The 22,514-nt window shown below is 37.9% G+C and overlaps 1 protein-coding gene across 5 annotated transcripts in view; it reads right to left on the bottom strand.

Moving 5' to 3' along the window:
- KLHL7 (kelch like family member 7) overlaps positions 1–22,514 on the bottom strand; it is a 69,221-nt gene that overhangs the window by 13,883 nt on the left and 32,824 nt on the right. For all 5 annotated transcript variants that reach the window (XM_043589079.1, XM_043589076.1, XM_043589080.1 and 2 more), the window contains one exon: positions 10,280–10,422. In XM_043589079.1, the coding sequence (XP_043445014.1) occupies positions 10,280–10,422 (143 nt within the window). The remainder of the gene's footprint in view (positions 1–10,279; positions 10,423–22,514) is intronic.

The raw sequence follows: 22,514 nt of genomic DNA, 5'->3' as shown, positions 1-22,514 counted from the left end.
TTAAGTCCCAATCTGTCAAGACTCCAAAGTTGTGCTCTTAACTCCTACACTGCTCTGCTCTCTAAAAATCTTCTTAAAGGGCCTCCTAGAAAGAACACTGGACTGGGAGTGGAATAATCTGGGTTCTTCTTATTCCTGTTGTATTTCTAGCTAAGTCACTGTGGGCATTTGACGTGACATCAAAGGACCTGAACCACCCTCATCTACCAATCAAGATGTTGGCAAGAGGGCCACTGAGGTCCTCATGCACAGTCTCCATATCTTATCACTTAGAAAAATAATAATTGAGCACTAAAACCACAGCCTCTCTGAAAACAGTGATTTCCCCCATGTCTTTGTATGGTATTTGGCCAAGGGCTTAGCGTACTGATGGGAATGTTTTTATTGGGAGATAGGCCAGATTTGTGGAAATGTCTCATTCAGCTGAACCACCTTCATTTTTGACTTTCTAAAGGTCAAAGACTGTAGATGCTGCACGGGGCTCCTAGTCCAATGAGTCAGTTCCTCATTGTAGTGATGTCTTTAAACTATACTGACTCCAGTGTGCATCTTGTCACTCTAGTCCCTGGGCCTCTGGTGGCTGCACTACTGAGGTACAGGAAACCTATGACCCACCAACAAACAGTACCTGATGTTAGGAACCAAGCTTTTATCTACTTTTTTGGTAAACTGAAAGAGTTTCCATCTTTATCCTTAGCTAGAACAATTCTTCTCCTAGGAATTTACTCTCCAGAAAAAATTGGGACAGTGTAAAGTTGGCATATACAAGATGTTTCACTGCATGGGTATTTTAACAGGGAAAAATGGGAATTAGGCCAAATGTGCGTGAAGAAGATAAGCATTAAACAAATTATGGTATATCCTTAGCTTCAGATAAATTATGTTATATCCCTATGATGGAACACTCTGTAGCCCTTTGAAAGGATGGTATTTTCACTGACATGAAAATACTTCTACAACATAAATGCCGAAAGAGTAAAAAATAGTTTTTACAAGATAGCGTGTACAGTATGATCTCATATATATAAAATGAGAGGACTGGAATGATATTCACTAACTTCTGAGAACTGTCTTTTGATACTGGGAGTGCTTTGGCTTTCTCCTTTATATCTTGCTATATTTGAATCTTCTACATGTGTTTATTTAAACAGAAAAAGTAGGGGCACCCGGGTGGCTCAGTCGGTCAAGTGTCTGACTTTGGCTCAGTTTATGACCTCATGGTCCATGGGTTCATGCCCCATGTCGGGCTCTGTGCTGACAGCCTGGAGCCTGCTTGGGAGCCTGTGTCTCCGTCTCTCTCTGCCCCTCCCTTGCACTCTGTCTTTCTCTCAAAAATAAACAGTAAAAACAAACAAACAAACAAACAAACAGAAAAAGTAAATACATCAATCAGGCAAATGGTAGCAAAAGTATGGTACAAGGGAAACAACTTCTCAGAGCAGATGTTTATAATAGTGCTAATGTTTTAACACTAAGGTGGAAGTAAAATTAATTTCAGGGTTTAAGAACTGAAACACATAAATAGCTATTATACTATGAGGCTGAGTTTCAACTACAGGACAGATCAGAAGCAGTCTTTCTGCCTTCCTTCCAAACAGCACACTTACCAGGGCACTCTGGTTTTCAGAAGTAAACATTTGCCAAGTAACTTCTCAGGCCATACCCATTTTGAAATACACTATTTTCAACAGGGTCACACAAATATTGCTGAGAACATACTAACCTTCCAAACTCCAGAAAGGGATTTAAATAATCAGCCATTAGGAGAAAACGCTCTTGTAATTTAAGTTCTTCAAGAAATACAGCATTGTAGTTAGGAAGAAAGGGCTTCCACAGTGGGGGCTGGGTGGGGGTGGGTGGGGCATGGCTGTGCTGTAGTAAACTGTGAGATAAATAAGGAACAACAAGCACGTAAATGGCCATTTCTCAACTGTTAATGATTGTTAAAATTAGCAAGGAGCCTGAAGGAAGGGCAGAGACCTGATAAAAGGGAATTACTGATTAAGAATAAGTGCTGGTAGGTGTCTGGGTGGCTCAGTAGGTTTAAGTGTCAGACTCAGTCTCAGCTCAGATCTTGATCTTGGGGGTCATGAGTTCAAGCCCCACATTGGGCTCCACCCTGGGCGTGGGGCCGACTTTAAAACAAAAAACCTGCTGCTTTATAAAGTCACAAAATGTCTTCCCTTCAACTCTCAGATGAATACCATACCACCAGAAAACAAAACTCAAACCTGAATTACTCAGAAATTTAAATATGAAATGAGGCTCAATGCAAAAGTGGACCCTGAGAAGGATGTTAGGCTTTATAACAGCCCTTGTGCTTTGTGTAGAGAATCCATGAAGCACCCCTATGCTAGCACTCTGCCAGTTACTTCAACACAAGATCTGCATTTACAGCCCTAACGCGGGATTGCAAATCTTGGCACAGGAAGGCACACTACGCTTTAACTGACTGTCTCAAATCTTGAAATGCAGTAACAGACTCATTTAATAAACTGTTCTCACTAGATGGGATGAACATCTGCTGTCTCAGATGGACAGAGTAGGGGAGATGCTGCACAAGGGCAAGAGGTTTGGAAGAGTTGGGGAAGGTGAAGAGACAAAGGAGATGAACAAAGGAAGATGAGAAGCCTTTTTATGTTTAAATATGGAAGATGAAGAATCCTAAAGATGTGGCAGGGAGAAGCTGAGTGAGTGAAGGTCAAAGAAAAGATGGAGTCAAATGAACATAACTGATGCTCACACAAATGCTGAGAAGATTTAAACTTTCTTAATAGACCAGAAAGCTGAAGACTGATTTGCCTTAGTTCATATACCCTAAACTTGAAATGCTCTTTCTCCTAAAGAGGTGCTTTCATTTACAAAAACAAAACAAAACAAAACAAAACAAAAGTGACCAATCAACAGAACAAATAAAACAAAGAAAAAGAACCAAAAAAAAAAAAAAAAAAAAAGGAATCACAATAGAAAAATGACCAATGGCCTAGTCCTTCAGTTCTTCCACCTACATCTAATTTCTTTTTTTAAGCACAAAGTTAGATTCCATTCAGCTAAGTAATACTTTCGAAGCTCACATGAAAAATTTTAATAACCATACTTATCAAACCAAAAAGATGCAAACATACTTAGGACTCAATATATTCTTGTCTTTTCTCTTTCTTCCTATCCAAACTCTACCAGTAAGTTTCCCTCAAGAAAACCTCCATGAAGCTTCCATGGACAAATCCAACTCAGGTGGAGCTCTTCATATCAACAAGGCCATTATTGTCCATCCCATATTGGGACTTTTGATTGGCTGTGTTCAGTGGCTTCCTCACTGACCTCAGCCTCTAACTGCTTCCTGCTTCTGGACATAGTCCATACAATATGTTCTGTTGTTTATAACCGCTGAGGATAATTTTCTCTTAAAACCTGATCATCAATTTTCAAAGAAAATAATCACAGCAAACCTATCTGGACGTGATTTAATACTTCTAGGATGACTGATCTTACTGTGCCTCTGGGTCATCATATGAACAATTACCCAAATTAGCCAAGAGAAAATTCCAAGTGCCATGGTAGTGGTAATTTTTCTACTTCTCTGAGGATTACCCTCAACCTGACCCTTACCCCTGTAGTCCTGTGTTCATATGCCCACTACTCTCCGGCTCATTTCAGAATGGCTGGAGTCTTTAAAACACCACCACACACAGATACCATGTTTAGTTTTCTCATTCCTTCCCCCTTACACCCCTTGATCAAATACCTACTGCTCTATTACAGAAACAAAACAAAATAATAAACTACAGCTCTATTTCTGCTCTCTCCCAGACTTTTTTAGGGGATTGATCTGTTAATTTATGATAACTATGGCTTACAGAGAATGAGTCTGGTATCATCCCTCCTGTGGTTAGCTGTACTTCACTGGGGTTTCTTGCAGATGCAGTGACTAAACACAAAAACAAACAGATCCCTGAAGGGTGACAGCAAGGGGCTGTCAGGTTGATTTTAGAATAAAACTACAAAATAGTGTGTGGTGGAGATGCTTGAAAAGAGAAGAACTGAGGCTCTCAATATTTTAGAAGACATTTTAGGAAGGAAGAGCACTCTCCTGAGAATTTACTTCAGAATGTACTCCAGTCTCTTCCATACGAATGTGAGTACCGCCTCTCTAACCAAACTGCATGCAAACAAGCTTACGGAACAGCTACTGTGCCCAAGCTGCAGAGGACCTTATTACCACTGGATGCCTATTATAACGACAACTAAGGAAGCTGAAGGGATACCCAGGGTGACCCACACTTGCATTCCAACAATGTCGGCCCCTGGGCACACAGCCAGGAACCAATCCACTTGGGATGACTGCTGCCCACTTTGGATATTTTGTTCCTATGGGCGCTCCTGATCCTTTTAGCAGTGCTCTTCCTTTTACCTCTGTGCACTGCTTCTACAGCACTCTTTTGCTGGTGGCAAACACAACTGATACACTCTCATACAAGCTTTGTTAATTTTTTATTTAAGTAATCTCTACATCCAACGTGGGGCTCAAACTCACAACCCTGAGATCAAGAGTTGCTCTTTGACAAAAGAGCCTGCTCTTCTAGGTTCCCCATGTGCCTTATTAACTTTTTAATTTAAGATTTACACTTCTTCGTGTACATGTCTTTTAAAATAATATGCAATGTATAACTGCCCATTTCCACCCTGATCACAGAGTGGGACTGTCTCCTCAGCGACGGCCTGTTTAAGAGGTAAGGTGGCTATGATGCTGTGAGAAAAAGCACTGGGAAGCACACTGATACCTATAACAAACAATATTTCCAGCAGGAAAATGTGTTCTGAGTGGAAGGTAACTTCATTTCTTTTGATTCAGGGGCCACCTATGTTTAAACCCAGTCCTATAAAACTGACAAAACTGCTTGTGAAGTGTTACATAAAGTTATCTTGGTGTATTCATCCTTTCAAACTTGAGTGTCCACATTGGGCCAGACACTAAGCTCAGTGATGAATCTGTCAGAGTTCTGAATGAGAAAATGTACTCAGGGTAATCCTTCTGAACCTGATGGTTTCATACGACACGGCACCATATGGTTTTCTGCCTTTGTAATTTACAGGCTTTGGCCCTTACCTTGTTGGGTCTTAGTCCTTATTTGTTTTTGGCAGGGAATAGGCAGAATCCCTTTTTCTCTAGGACACGGTCTCCTATTTCTCCACTATACTGAAGTGGCAAGCCAAGACCTTTACCAAGTTCTAAGCCCTTAGAGCTCATCATTTTACCGGTAGTAACAGTCCAAATAAAAACTGGTCAATTAAGTCAACTTTTATTTAGGAATTAATATCGTAAGACATTCCCATCCTACAATTTGAGAATACCAGTACTAAAAGAGTAGAGCATGGTTACACATAACTTTTTTAGTAATCACTAAGCACTTGAAAACTTTAAAAACAGGTACAGATGGGAGAAAGGAAGACTTAATAGACTTTATAAAAGGATCATAACAAGAATTACATCATTTCAATTCAATACAGCAACCCAAGACTTCTTTTTCTGTCAATACTCAGGAAAAAAAATAAGATTTTATCATTTTTCAGTCAGCAATTAATATAAATATTTGCCTCTTCTCACCAGTGATATCCAAGGAATATCTAATGATAATAGTTTATAGGGATACCACCTTAATTCTAGACAATTCAATTAAGTAATAATACTGCTTAAATTGCCTCCTTTAAAGGAGATCAATCCAATGAAAATGATAATTTTTGGTGCATATAGCACACACACAAATGGGGCCCACTTGATGACTGTCAAATCTGAATTTCTGAATTCTAACTGATGAAAGGTTAAGTTCAATAAAATGTAATTTCTGTATAGTACTTCTTATTAAGCAATCTACTTGAATAATGAAATAGTGTTCACTTTGGGAGATTCAAGATAAATAACAATAATTTATAATGAAATCAGCCTTCCCAATTATTTAAATATTAGACATAATAAAGACTAATCAACTTATATTAAAATATTATATACAAATAATAGTAATGGGTGAGTTTTTCAAGATAAAATTTTATAGCAAAAAGAAGGGAGGGTGTGATACTTCTAATAGAAACATTTAATAAACATTTAGTGGAATTCTAATGGTGTTAGCTTCAGGGCATAAGAGACAATTGATGGAATGAGTATAATTTTATTTGTAGTTATTTCCTCAATTATTTGAATTTTTCCATTGAAAGCCTAAAAATTTGTGATTGAATACAGGAAAGAACATTAAGTATGTATCAGGCATTTATAAGAGCAAAGTAAGACAATGAATGAGAATTCTGGAGTTACAGTCTCATTTTCAGGCTTGTATAGAATATGTGTCTCTTTTTGACTGTTCAGTTAAAAAAAAAAAATCAAGGAAAGGGTTAGAACTACAAACCAAAAATAAAGTGCTAGGAGTCATTCCACATTTTCCACATTCTACAATGCTCAGCCTCATAAATGAAATGAAGATCTCCTTGTCCCTCCATACATCAAAATAGCCACCTACTTTAACATAAAATACTTTCTACCAAAATGTAGTTTCATTTCCTTTTAAAGAAACTGAAGTATACTTAACACACAATGTTACATTAGTTTTAGGTGTACAACATAGTGATTTGATAAGTCTATATGTTACGCTCTGCTCACCACAAGTATAGTTAGGGTTTTTTTGTTTTTGTTTTTTGCTTTTAACTGTAAAAATCAATACTGTAGTTAGGCTTTGGGTAACAAGAAGGGATTATTATCAACACTTGAAAGCCGTGGTTCATAGAATTATAAACTCCTATGATTTCAATTTTTGCTTGGAAAAAAAAGATCATACTTGTAAGTTTCCTGCTCTTTATTCAAATGGATCCTGAAAAATTAAAAAACAATGAAACAGTGAAATGTCAAGAAGTCTTAACTTTACCTGGTGTGAAATAGATGGGTAGGTGTATCAATCACTTAAGCACAACACCATCGTGCTTACTGGGTTGTACCACATAGGCCATGAAGCCTTGTTGTACCTGCCAGACACCAGTCTTCTGAGAAAGGAAGCCAGATGTCTTTAGTAAAGAAAATACAGCCTATATTCTGGAGATGGAAGAATGGGCCAGAGACGGATGGATGAGTTGAGACCAGACCAACAGGGACAGTCCAAACATGATGGTGTTTAACCAATCTAACCCAACCCTCCCTCCTTGGAGAGGTCTTCTTGCTATCTGGCAGTATATTCACTCATGGGTTATGGTGTTAAATACTACAGTAAGAAGGAAAAGCCTTCTTTGGTAAGGCCTCCTTTTCTACCAAAACAGAGGAGGAACTGCTGCTTTGTAGAACTGCCGAGACTGATGCCTCTAATTGTTGCAGCAGGGTCATGTGTGGTCTTCTGACTGGACCAGATTGAAACTACTGCTAACACTTGGTATATAGCTAACACTCTGCCATGAGTATTTCTGTTACTGTCTATCCACACCATTCGATGGGATTTCTTTTCAGCTGGCAGGGAAAACAAAATCATTTCATGGTCTGACCTCAAGTCAAGAGAGGACTCTGTATGCTATAATCTAAGCTGCAGGACCCTTGGTCTATCTCACTTTACCAAAGGTTGTCACACCCTGGTTTCCTATACTGATGCCCATAATTCTGATCACTTCTGGAGAACAGGAAGTGGTAAGACAAGTGCTTGACAGGACAGAACTTACCCTAGAATACAGTCACTACAAAGTTCAAAGATGTGCACAGGTCTAGAGCTGGGTTGGCAAACTATGGCCTACAGATGGCAAAACTGGGCTGGCAAATCACTGCCTATTTTTGTAAATAAACAAGAACACACCCATGCCCATTTGTTCATGTAGTTTATGGCTGTTTTCCTGCTATAGCATCAGAGTTGACCAGTAATGACAGAGACTGTGTAGCCTACAAAACTGAAAATATTTATTATGAAGTCCTTTATAGACAAAGTTCATTAAGCTCTGATCTACAGCATGTTGGTATAGCTCCTTGGAAACGAAGGCTATAGCTTGCTGCCCCAAGTATCTCCTACATACTATAGATGGAACAGATCCTGTTAACTGAGTGTCCCACTTTTATATGTTTATAGGATAAACCAAAAAGCTGCCAGTTGCAAGTGAAAGCTAGAGCAGGAGACAACCTTCTAAGTAGGACAGGCTATAGTAGAATGGCTTGGCTGCTCAGGTTACTTTGTGATCCTGGGGCATCAATGTACTGACCAGTGTGCTGCTTATAGCTTGGGGCATGTTCCAGTATGATCATGGAGCATGCCCCTGGGATTCTGGAGCAAGGCCAACCCATTTTTTTTTCAGTACATAGCTCCTGGCTGGCCACTAGGTTGTGACAGACAGCAAATGTCTGACACCAAAGGAAACCAGGTTGACCATATCATTAACCTGTTTTGAACCAATTTTACCTGATCTATCAAATCACAAATAGCATGCCTTTGACCAATCATTTGGTCTGTAAACATAACCCTGCACTTATGGAGGTCCCAAAGGCACAAAATACCTGAAAGGACGAATCACAACTCCTTCCTAGGAGGTCTTCTCCTTCGACCAGGGTTATGTCTTTGCAGAGGTGGTCCCTGATAAATCAGCTGATAAATTTGAAAGACCTGAGCTTGGATCATTTATGATATTACTAGCCAAGAGAGGACTGCTAAAGCATTTTAGTCCCTTCAAAAATGGTACTAAAGGACAATTCAGAAGAAACATTCTAATTTGGCAGAATTTCAAGTAGTTCCTTTTATTTTCCATTATGCCCTTCAGGAGAGACAGGCTAAGGTCAGTTTTTATCAATTCTTGACAGTAGCTAATGGTTCACCCAGATGGATGCACACCTGAAATAAGCAACAATGTAAGACTGTTGACAGAAAGATTCGAGGAAGGATAATGTAGATGGCCCTCTAGAAAGGACACAAACTTGCATCCCATATGAATTCTTAACAGAGCGCCCACCAGTAAAGTCTCTTAATAATTACATGGATAGGACTGCCATCTATACCTTCCCTTTTCAATCTGATGCTTGTGCTCAATGGGCTTATGAGTGACCACAGGGTCAATGACAGAGGCTGCATACGCTAGCAGCTGTGGAAGCTAACATACTTTCCCCCCCTAAGGCCAATGTGGCTATCCACTAGTCAGCTCCCACTTTGTCAGGAATATTGATCAATCCTAAGCCCTTGATTTGTTACCAAACCTTGCGGGAACCAGTTAGTTATCTAATAGCAGGCTAACTGCACTGGGACCCCTCCACTGTTAAAGGGACAATGCTCTGCCCTCATTGGAACTAATACTTTGGACTTGGCTTGGACTTCACTCTCTCTTGTACACTTGACAACATCACCATATTACAAATGCTTTGTACATCACTACTACAGTATGACATAGACTGCCTCCAAAGAAACAAGTATCAGATAAGCATCCTGATGTCAAGAGGATGCTCTGGACTTATCAGGTATCTATCATCAACCAAAAATGGGCCAACAAAATAATAAAGAGACCATTATATGCTTAGATTGAACACCAGTTATGGGTACCACCTTGCAAGGTTGGGGTGTTATATTTTAGGACTGTGATATTTGCTCTGCCCCAGCAACACATTTAGTACTAACAGAATATGGTATTATCCCTTCCATAGCCAAAACATACGAGACTAAGAAACGAGGGGTAGAAATGTAAGTGGCCTTTCTCAAGGTTATAATTAACAGTCTATTAAAAATTGTATTTCTAGACCTATGACTCAGGCTCTGCTGGTCCAAATGGTATAACATGTACTGGAAAACACATTAAAATTGATAATTATTTCTACATAGTTAAAGGTAACTTTATCTGTTTTCTTTGTGATTTTCTAGGTTTTCAAATTTTCCAGAATGAGTATGTATTAATTTACACTAAAACATAATTACTAAAGTAAAAAACAACAACAACAACAACCCACATACAGCTCCAGAACCATATTGTCATTGAAAATAGCACCTAAAGGAAACAACTAGTCATAATGAATGCAAGGGGTTAGTAACAAAATGAGGTAAGATAGGAGAACTAGTTTTCCATTTTCTTTGATACAGTGGTTACTACACTGCATTCCAGAGCAATTACTGAAACATTTATAGCCTCAATTTCTTTATTTGTTAAAGAAGACACCTGTGTATATCAAAAGATATGTGAAAGAACAACACAAACTGTAACTTCTCTAAACGTATGAGCTATTATTACTAGTGGCAGATGAGTGTTTATGTGCTCTGAGCTTTCAAAAACAAAAACAATAAAAATCAGTTACCTTTGGGTTAAAATATCTACAAGATTGTGGCTGGGAACCTCCAAACAGGGCGATGCGGTAGTCATGTTTCTTTCTTCTGGGCCTTGTGCCTTCTACCAATTCCTCTCGATCCTCTGGAGACAGCAGATGATACCTCATTCCACCTGTGGAAAAACATATAGCAACTTTTCAAAAACTTTAGGCACTTTAATGCTTTGAAAAGGAAATAACCAAATATAATAGTGCTTTTACTTCTGTAACTGTTTTTCTATTATCCTTTTAAAGCAGTTAAGGAAAGAGGGGGAAAAGGTAGGAAAATGTGTAAGGGTTGGAGTCCTAACCAATTTATTATTCTCAGCAATCACGATTAGGCTAAGAACGCCAAACCCACTTACTTTACACCAGGTAATTATCTGGCTCTTCAAGCAATAGTTTGCCAAAATAATAGTTACTGAAATTCAGATCTCCTAATCTATCAGTTCTCAACCCTAACTGTACATTAGAAATCACCTCGGAAATCTCTGAAACTACCACAGACGAATAAAGTAAAAAACTCTGTTGGAGGGGCCCAGGCACAAGTATTGCCACTTAAAATGTAGTTCAAAGACCAACAGCTTTAGCATCTGGGAGCTTATTAGAAATAGTGAACCCCAGAACCTACTAGGCTTAGTGAATCAGAATCTACGTATTTAACAAAATCCCATGGTAATTCAGATACACACTTTGAGAAAGTAGATGCCTTAGATGATTTGAAAATGCAATGACAGTTCGGAATTAGTGTGATCTAACCTGATCCTTTTCATTTAGCATTTCCTTCATTTTGTCAATGGCCATTTAACAATGAAAAACTTTTAAGGTATTATTTCAAACCAGCATGGGAAGGTGGGTTGCTCAATAAATCATGTTAGATAATGATATAAAAAAAAAGTTATGGGGCGCCTGGGTGGCTCAGTCAATTAAGTGTCAGACTTCGGCTCAGGTCATGAGCTCACGGTTTGTGAGTTCGAGCCCCGTGTCGGGCTCTGTGCTGACAGCTCGGAGCCTGGAGCCTGCTTCAGATTCTGTCTCCTTCTCTCTGCCCCTCCCCCACTTGTGCTCGGTCTCTCAAAAATAAATAAATGTAAAAATTAAATAATGTAAAAAAAAAAAAAAGGAAAAAGTTATACCCCTACCTCATAATTTATTCTAAGTTCCAAATCAAAAGAATACCTGAATATGCAAAAAATCTCATAAATGTACTAAGAGAAAAAGACAACAGTTTTCTTTTTTAAAAATAGGCCCCAAGTGGAAAAGCTAAGGCAGAAAACACAGAAGCCGTGAAAAAAAAAAACAAACAAACAAAAAAAAAAACTGACTTAACTACATAAAATTTTAAGTTAAATTGCTGCATGGCAGAAAGAAAAAACCAAAACCAAAAGACAATGACAAACTAAGAAAATATTTATCAACAAAAGGGACAAATATTGAAAGATACCGTTAACAAGATTAAGACCAGTTACTAACAGAAAATTCCATTAAGTAAATGAACACAGTTCACAGAAAAAGAACTACTTAAATATACTAACTCTTAAACATACAAAAAGACACTGAAGTGCTCTAATTAGAGAAATGCAAATTAAATCATACTTTTTCACTTATCAAATTGGCCAAGATCAAACTGTCTGGACACAGGGTAGAATATAGGTGTGGGGAAGCACATGCTGCCTTCTATACAGTGCTGGGGGGGTGGGGTGGGGGACGTGAATAGGTACTACTATTTGGAAGGCAATAGTGTGATCCACCGAAATTACAAATGCACACACTCTTTATAGTCAATGATTCTTCTTAATTCTTCCAGGAGTTTATCAACCTAAAGTTCAGTTAGGAAAGTGGTTAAAAATTACTGTATATCCATATAATGGAGTATTGTATGTGGCTGTTAAGAAAAATGAAAGAGGGAATATGTACCCATGGAATAATCTCCCCAAAACTAACATGGAATAAAAAAAAGCAATATGTAGCAGAGTACACAGTATGATACCATTTGTGTTTTAAAATGTACGTTTTATGCATATATACACAGTTATATAATTTATACAAGTATATGTACGTAAATGTGTATGCAGACTCAAGTAACCTCCCGCATGAGGGAACAAGGGGATAGGGGACAGACTTTTCACTATATACCCTTTTGTATCTTTTTGAATTATGTATGATGTGCAGTATTATAGATCCAAAGACAAAATAATGTCAACAATTCTTAACACATGCAAAACACTTTGTTCATGATGCTGTGCTGGGCTTTCAAATAAAAAGACAGGTTGGAGAAGTTTGTGAGGGAATGAAAATCAATATTTAGCACCTCCCTCATTTCAGAGTTTGAGTAGAAGCACTTTGTATTGGAACGGCAGGAGACCTTTGCAGCCAAGGCTCTGGCACATGCTCCAGGTCAGGGGTCAGCAAACTTTTTCTGGAAAGGGCCAGACAATAAATATTTTAGGCTTTGCGAGCCACAGATGGTTTTTGTCACTACTCTCCACTTGTTTTTATAATCCTTTTAGCTCAGGGCTAGCTTTAGCCTGTGGAGTGTAGTTTGCTGACCTCCCCTTCAGCCCTCCTGTTCCTGGTCTGAGATAGTGGTTCTTGCCTGACCATCACTAGTAGCAGCAGCAGCGCCTGGAAACTTGTTAAAAATACAAATTACCGTACTTGACCCCAGACTTTGTGAATCAGAAATGCTGGAATTTGAGAGCTACTGCTCTAGGAGGGCTCTACACAGGCACAAGTGTACTGTGGATACTCCCAACAAGAGAAGACAGGTAGCAAGGAAGGAGAGGGACAGGAGGTAATGGTTTGCAAACAACAGGCCACTGGGTAAAAGTGGCTGACTGTGGCCAACTGTGTTGACCTCTGTAGGAAGCATAAGCTGGGGCTTTACTGGTAGGCTTTTTCTCTACAAGGACAGGGCTAGAAACAAATACTCTGACATCTTTCCTGGGGAGCTCTTTGCTCTTTAGGCTTATTGCTTTGGGAGTTATTCCCTTGAGAGTCAGGTATTGTCACTTGCAAATTTTGAGTAAGAAGTTGGTCTGGCCCTTTGCAGTGGCTTTGACTGTGCTTTTTGCTTCTGCTTTGAAAAGACAGTGCTAAGGCAGATGTTAGGAAGGTAATTAATGATCTGAAGAAGGGAGGTTTGAGGTCTTCTTTCCTCTATTTAGCTCTGCCCAGGTCCCAAAGCCTAGAAGAGTCTCAGCTGCTTGTATTAGTCAGGGAATTTTAGAATAACTTACTGTCTTTTTAAAAAAATTTTTTTTTCAACGTTTTTATTTATTTTTGGGACAGAGAGAGACAGAGCATGAACAGGGGAGGGGCAGAGAGAGAGGGAGACACAGAATCGGAAACAGGCTCCAGGCTCTGAGCCATCAGCCCAGAGCCTGACGCGGGGCTCGAACTCACGGACCGCAAGATCGTGACCTGGCTGAAGTCGGACGCTCAACCGACTGCGCCACCCAGGCGCCCCTTACTGTCTTTTTTAAAAAAGAAAAAAAAATGTAATAAATAACAGAGCCTTGATTGGCTTTCTGGAATCCCTATACTTGGTTGGATTTCCAGAATAATCCTGCCATCCCGTTTCTAAATCAATTCAGAATCCACATAGGAACTAAATACTGTACTTGAATGAGATTGGCTAGTTGTCTTTAACAGCTCACATCATGTATGAAGAAACAGGTGCAGTGCTTTATCCAATGAAACCAGAAATATAACACACGGTGTGGGAATGGAGGCATGACAAAAAATCTAATATTAACATGTGTGAAATCCAAAAGGTGAAAGCCCTAATCTAAAGGTATCTTTTTGGTCCCAATTTTTTCTTTCATCTTTATGAACTTAAGAGACTAGTGGGCACCTATGCTGTACTTCTTAAAATTCTCTCTATACCTTGGTTTTCAAAACACCATCCTTTGGTTCAAGCAATTTAATAAATTCTCCTTTCCTGGTTCTTTTCCTTCTACCACTGCTTAAATGTAGGTATTCATAAAGATATGTCCCTAACTTATACCCTCTTCTCTTTTTTCTCTTCACACTTTAACTGGATCAAAATATTCCTAGTCTTTTAAAAATTCTTTATTTTCATTTAACAAAAAGATAGTATACCATATACTGTTTCATGCTTTTACCACTTATGAAAAATTTCCAAATTACTAGATATTCATTTAAAATATTTTTAGTAAATACAAAGCATTCCATTGTATGGATATATCATAATACTTTTCCAATTTAAGGGACAATATTGGGTCAACCTACCTAATGCCATAACAATATTATTAAGTAGTAGCAGTGTGATAAATCTAATGAAAATTTTACTTAACTTCCAAATTAAGAGGCAAGTGATACTATTTAATTACTAGGACACTCAAACTTAATGCCACTCCTGAGAAAGGTGTCCTAGGCAGGAGGGAACATGCTCCTTTCTCTTTCATTTATTTCGTTAACTTTGTGCCTGAAACCAGCTATACCTTAAATGAAATGTCCAGATAAGGCACCAAAAACAACTTAATGGTTCAAAGTAGGTTCCAACTACCTTCTATGAGAGGCTTTCTTGATCATCACATTAATTGAAATCTTACAGTTGGTCCCATTTGTGGATACTATCCATGTGGTTTTTGGTTTAGGATGACTGGGAATTCAAGAGCCCTGGAGAGTTAGCATTAGTATACTTAACTTAGCATATTACAGTCATTGCCTGCACATTTCAGGCCTCTTCAAAGAATAAGCTTAACTTCTACTTATAGCAGCATGACAGTTTAGACTTCCACAAAAACAAAATAACTTTAATGCTGGAAATAATAAATGTTAAAACATAGTTTTATGTTTTAAATGTATTGCTAAGGGGCACCTGGCTTGCTTGTCGGTAGGGCATACAACTCGATCTTTGGGTTGTGGGTTTGAGCCCCATGTTGGGCTTACTTAAGATTAAAGTAAAATAAAAAGTAAAGAGTAAAAAGAGTAAAAAAAGTAAAAAGAGTAAAATAAAATAGTTAAAGTGGGAAAAAAAAAAAAGCACAGCCAAGATCAGAGGGTGAAAAATGAGAAAACTAAACACTAGAATGGTAAGCATTTAGAGACCCTGGAGCGACTCTGAGGGCTTTTGATAATATCGGAAACATAGAAATTTATTTTATTGGCTGTATGAGGGAGAGAAGATAAGGTCTTAGATTTATACAAGTAAGGTGTTGGAACTGAGATCTTTGCCTAAAGCCAATTCACTCGGACTTGTTATACCTTTAATGAAAAGATGAGCCAAAACAAAACAAAACAAAATGCCAAAAAACTAATCTGCCTTATGGCAGAATGGGAAAATAATACTTTGCCTATTTAAATTTCAGCTCCAGGTAGAGGTAAAGTTTCCTTTCCTTTATAAATTCTATACAAAGAATTTATAATGATGGCCCTGCCCTTGTAAAGGCTGAGGTTTGAATTTACCTATCTGTAAATCTAGGAAACTGTAAGCCAAGATAAATTCAAAGCAGTCTTGGATTTTTGTGCCCCAGGGCACTTGGCAAAAGCAAATACTATTCTCTTCTTGAGGAGAGCAGGGAAGACTCACAAGAATACAACCCAGGTCTCCCCATATTCTTGGAGATTAATATCAAACAAATACAAGCTCACAATACAAAAATCACAAAACACATAAGGAATTAAGCAACCAGAAATGAGTCAAAACAAGCAACAAATAGCAGCATCTGGTCTTCGAAGACTTCACATATTGGTATCATCAAACATAAAACATATAATAACTATATTTAAGGTGTTTACAGAAATAAAAGAACTGAAAACATGAGCAAAGGCCACTGAAAATGACCAGGCTGCTATGAAAAAAAAGAAATATCAAGTAATATTCAAAACTGAAAGGATAAGTTAAACAATTGACTAGAATAGAAATAGATGAAAGAATCAGTGAACTGGAATACAGACTTGAAGGATTACCCCAAATGCAACACAACGAGACAAAGATGAATGGAAAGTTTAGAAATCACAAAGGCAAGACCTGCCAACATTTCTAACTGAAGAATTCCTGAAGCTGTGGCATTATTTGAAGAAAAAAAAAAATGGCTGAGAATTTTCCAAATGATGAAAAACACAGATCATTGGACTCAGGAAACAAAACAAATACCAAGCAGGATAAACTAAAGAAATAAACACCCATACACATTTGGTGCTAAACACCACAAATAAAGAAAAGCTCTTGTAAAAAGCCACAGAAAAAATTCAGATCATCTACAAAGAATGACAACTAGACTAATAGCAGGGATCAACAGTAATGATGCAGGGTGAAATAACACCTTCAACTATTCAATCTAGAATTATACGCCCACTTAACCTTTCATTTAAGAATAGGATGAATAGGGGCGCCTGGGTGGCGCAGTCAGTTAAGCGTCTGACTTCAGCCAGGTCACGATCTCGCGGTCCGTGGGTTCGAGCCCCGCGTCAGGCTCTGGGCTGATGGCTCAGAGCCTGGAGCCTGTTTCCGATTCTGTGTCTCCCTCTCTCTCTGCCCCTCCCCTGTTCATGCTCTGTCTCTCTCTGTCCCAAAAATAAATAAACATTGAAAAAAAAATTATAAAAAAAAAGAATAGGATGAATAAAAAGACATTTCCAGACATTCACAATGGCTATTACAATCAGACCATAAATGTAGAAATATGGAAAATAATCTCAGAAGGAAGGGCTAAGGTACAAGAAATGGTGGGCAAATAAATTGGTAAACATGTATATATCTCAACACTGACTATATTTTTTAAAAATTATAAAAAAAATTATAATGTCCCACTTGGAAAGTTAAAAAAAAAAAAAAAAAGAAAAGAAAGAACTAAAATACAGAACAAAACACCTAAAGAGATACACTGAATTAAAATGTCCTAAGACCCTTGTTTTCTTCTAGAGAAGGGTAGAAATCAATCTATCTATGTTTATTTTTTCATTTTGAGAGAGAGAGTGCACATTGTGTACATGCACAAGCAAGGGAGGGACATGGAGAAGGAGAGACAGAATCCCAAGCAGGCTCCTCACCATCAGAGCAGAGCCCAATGTGGGGCTCTTATTCTCAAACTGTGAGATCATGACCTGAGCTGCGACCAAGAGTTGGATGCTTAATTGAATGCACCACCCAGGTGCCCTGAAATATATATATTTTAAGTTTATTCATCTATTTTGAGAGACAGAGACAGTGCGAATGGGAGAGGGCAGAGAGAGAGGGAGAGAGAAATCCCAAGCAGGCTCCGTGCTGCCAGCCGCAGAGCCTCATGTGGGGCTCAAACTCACGAACCATGAGATCATGACCTGAGCTGAAATCAAGAGTCAGACGAGCTCAACTGACTAAGCCACCCAGGTGCCCCTGGAAGCAGGTAGAAATATTAATGTTTAAGGTACACATATTAAAATATAAAGCATAACTATTAAAAAGATTGATACAAAATATAAAACTTCTCTAACAGTAGAAGGAAAAAATGAAGGGAATAAACCTCACCCCAAAAGGAGATTAAAAAAGCATAGAAAAATTGGGATGAACAAAAAGTGCAAAATCAGGTATTAGAAATAATTAAGAATAGTATTTACAATAAATTAAATGGAATATAATTTACCTGTTAAAAGATAGTAAGAAAGGGTTTAAAAAAGAAAATAAAGCTATATGCTGTTTTTAAGAGATCTAACTAAAATATAAGGACACAAAATGTTTGAAAAGAAATGAATGCATAAATATAAGCTAAGAAAATAGTAACCAGATAAAAAGTGGTTTAGTTACATAAATATCTGATAAAATACAGAAAGGCAACGATCTTTATTAGGGAAAAAGAAGATCATTACATAATGATAAAAGGTTGCATTCACCAGGAAGATAACATTTCTGAACTCATATTTAGAACCCTCAAAATATAGAACAGAAAAATTAACAGAATTACAGGAGAAATGGAGAAATCCACTATAGTGGGTGAATATAATACAACTTTGTCAGTAACTGATAAATTAACTAGACCAAAAAGTTAGTCATAAAAGATACAAAACAACTTTACAAATATTGACAACTTTCAATAAATATTAAAAAACTGGTATCTGATCATAACATTCTTAGACCACAATGCAATTAAGTTAAAAATCCATGACCAAAGGCATTTAAAAGCATACTTCTACTAAACTTATTGGTCACAAGAGAAAACATAATGGAAATTAGAAAGTATTTTTAAAAGCAAGTTGCAGGGGGCGCCTGGGTGACTCAGTCAGTTAAGCGTCTGACTTCAGCTCAGGTCATTATCTCATGGCTCATGAGTTTGATTCTGTGTCTCCCTCGTTCTCTGCCCCTCCCCCACTCTCACTGTCTCTGTCTCCCTCAAGAATAAACATTAAAAAAGTATATTAAAAGCAAGTTGCAGGGACGCCTGGGTGGCTCAGTCGGTTAAGTGGCCGACTTCGGCTCAGGTCATGATCTTGCGGTCCGTGAGTTCGAGCCCCGCGTCGGGCTCTGTGCTGACACCTCAGAGCCTGGAGCCTGTTTTAGATTCTGTGTCTCCCTCTCTCTGACCCTCCCCCGTTCATGCTCTGTCTCTCTCTGTCTCAAAAATAAATAAACGTTAAAAAAAAAAATTAAAAAAAAAAAAAAAGCAAGTTGCAGAAGAATACATACAGTATACCATTCATGTAGCATTTAGGAACAGGCAAAACAATACTAAATGTTGCTTATATATATGGAATAGGCAAAACAATACTAAATGTTGCTTTTATATATGGTAAAGAACTGCATGCTGATCAAACACCATATTCAGGGCTATTGTTTCCTCCTAGGTAGAAGCATGTGAGCTGTCACTGGGGAGGAACACATTGGATGCTTCATCTGTACTGACTTCTCAGGGTGCTAGGTAAGTTCATGAATATTTTCATTATTAGTTTTTATACCTTTCTGTACAGCTTAAATATGCATACTAAATTTTAAAACAACACTTATAGCAATATTTGCCAAAATCCTCAAACTCTCAGAAAAAAAAACAACTGATGGGTGCTTATTAAAGTTTAGAGTTTAGGAAAACGAAAGTACTGTCTTAATTATAGACACCCACTCTACTCATATCCATCTAGTACCACACACACACAGCCAACCACAGTCAGAACCCAGATCCACACCACTAGGACTAAAGGTATTTCCAGAAAGGAAAATACAAGGCTGCCATTTATCATTATTAGTTAACTGCACACTGTCATGAAAAGGCTATTGAAAGTAGTCAATGTAACAAAATAAAAGGTATAAATAGTAGAGGGGAGAATCTAAAATTATCATTACTTGCAGATAAAAGATTAAATCCCTAGAAAAAGCAAGAGAAATCAACAGAACAAGTTTTAAAAAGAAATGAGTAATGACAAATGCAAATACAATTCACAACAGCAACAACAAAAATATCTAAAAAAAGATTTTAAGAAGTGTAGAAGTTTATAAAAAGAAAATTATAAATTCTCCAGGACATATAATTTAAATGAGGTACAACAATAATTAAAAGGTACCAGAATGAAATGGAAGAGAAACTGATTTTTGTGTGTATACAGATAAGGAGAAATTTAGTTCATGGTGTTCAAATCAGTGGGAAAAGATAAATTATTCAATAATGATATTGGGCCATCTTGCCAGACATTTAAAGAGGAAAAAAAGATAGACTCTTCTGTATTCAAATAAATTTCAGTTGGATACAAGGTTTCAACATTTTTTTAAAAAAGGAGAAAATAAGAAATCCGTTAAGTGCACAAGACAAGAATTTATGAAATTAAAAAATTACCTTGGAATAAGGAAGACATTTCCAACTACATCCCTAACACTAGATTCAGAGTTAATAATACAAAAACACTGATTCAGACTTAACGATAAAAAGAACTTGAGACTGAATGTGCCAGTTTTAAGACCTTTTTCTCTTCTTCTCTTGAAAGCCATCCCAAACAACAATGAAGCAAGAAACAAACTCTACCTTTGATAATACTAGAAGATCTATATAACCCTGAAACTCAGTAAGTGAAGACATATAGCAGATAGAATGTTAACCTGAAATGGTTGTGGGGGCACCTGGGTGGCTCAGTTGGTTGAGTGTCTGACTTCAGCTCAGGTCATGATCTCACAGCTTATGAGTTCAAGCCCCCATCAGGCTCTGTACTGACAGCTCAGAGCCTGGAGCCTGCTTTAGATTCGGTGTCTCCCTCTCTGCCCCTCCCCCACTCGTGCTCTGTCTTTCACAAAAATAAAACATTAAAAAAAAAAGAAAAAGAAAAAGAGATGGTTGTGGAAGGAGACACCAATGAGAAGCAAGCCAAATTATCTTGCAGAAGCCTGGAAAGATTCATAATGGGAGATAGGAAGTACCCCCAGAAAGTGGGGTGGGGATGAAAACAAGAGAGCTTTAAAATTCTGAATAAACAACACTTTAATTGTCAGGTTTCCTTCCCCTACTGCACAGTCCAGTAACCTGCCATGCCTTCTCCAAGTAGGATATATGATGACTGGCCTTTGGAGAATCACACAGAGAAGGGTATGAGCCTGATGACAAGGGTTAAGTGAAAGTCTACATACCAAATATTCCCCACCCAGCTCCCAAATGCCTGTATCCAACTATCTGAGAAAATATTTATAGATACTAACATTGGAGGGGTCCTCAATTAAAAACAAAATGTGTGTTGGGGCACCTGGGTGGCTCAGTCGGTTAAGCACCCGACTCTTGATTTCGGCTCAGGTCGCGATCTCAGTTTGTGAATTCAAGCCCCACATCGGGCACTGTGCTGATGGTGTGGAGCCTGCTTGGGATTCTGTCTCCCTCTCTATCTGTCCTTCCCCTGCTTGCTATCTCTCTCAAAAATAAAACAAAAAAACATGTGTTTACACTGATTACCCTACAGTTCAGGCCAAGAACCAAGAGCCCACTCACATATACAGTGCTATTGGCTTTATTAATAACTTAGTCTTATAAATATGACTCACAGATAACACATTAAGAAAAGCTTCCAACAACAAAAACAGAAAAACAAAATTCAAAGGTAATACAGAAAATGCAGACAAGATAAACATGAAAGGCACTATAATGCTACTTCAGAATAAGGTATTATAACCATGAAATAAGGAATTAGAGAATAAGTAAAAGCTCACAGAAATTAAAAATAATAGCTGAAATAAAAGTGATGATAGAAAAATTAAGGCTGTCTCCTGGAAGACAGATCAGAGAAGCAGAGACAAGAGTTGTATTGAAGAATCACAATACCAGTAACAGAGAAATGAGAAATTTGTGATTGAAAAGACAATGTCCAACATGACTACTAAAAAAACAAAAGACAAAACACAAAGTTACATTATTGTGAACCTCCAAAACATCAGGGATATTACAAAAAAATTACAAAGAGGAATAAAAAATAAAAGGATCAGACTGGCATCATATTTCTGAAAAACAACACTGGCAGCTAGTTAATGGAGCAATGCCTTCAAAATTCTAACTTGAATTTTCTAAAATGATTTTCAACATAATTCTATATACCCAGTTTAACTATCCTTCAACATTTTATGGTAAAATAAATACAGGAGATTCATCAAGTCTCCTAATATTTACTGATGACATACTCTTTCTCAGGAACCTGTTATGGGATACATTCCATTCAACAGGGAGAATTAAAAAAGGGGAAGACCTGAGGTCCGGGAAGGCAGTGGATCTAACAAAGGAGAGGAGTGAAAGGACATCCCAGGATGGCAGAGAAGGGAAGTTCCAGGACAAGAAGAGTGTCTCAGGGTTAGAGTGCAAATAGTCCACACTGGAATACGTAGAAGGCTCTATGAAGGATGTTTACAAGAAATAAAAGCAACAGATTGTTTAATTGTACAATTTTATTAAGTAGCATTTTACAGAGGGGGTGGGACTTAGCCTGCAAGCCAAGAAAAACTAAGTAAATGACAAAATATGGCAGTTGTTGGCTGATCAAAAAGGAAAAAAAAAGTGATCACAGTATATTATTTGGCTGAGTAAAATAAAAAAGGAAACACTAGGCACAAAGTACATGAAAGCTATTATACACAAAAGGAGACAAGGCATAAGTAATTTTTACCTTCTATCATACACATTCCTATAAAATGAGGGCTGGGGCTAAGTCTCCTCCAGGTAGACAGCTAAGAACCCCAGTGGATTATTAATCTAAAAAAGGTAAGTCTTGGGGCACCTGGGTGGCTAGGTCAGTTAAGTGTCTGACTCTTGGTTTCAGCACAGTGTGT

Source organism: Prionailurus bengalensis, chromosome A2 (genome assembly GCF_016509475.1).
Source record: "Prionailurus bengalensis isolate Pbe53 chromosome A2, Fcat_Pben_1.1_paternal_pri, whole genome shotgun sequence".
NCBI classification, from domain to species: Eukaryota; Metazoa; Chordata; class Mammalia; order Carnivora; family Felidae; genus Prionailurus; species Prionailurus bengalensis.
Note: the sequence above shows the minus strand (reverse complement) of the source record. Positions and strands in the feature narration are given on the sequence as shown.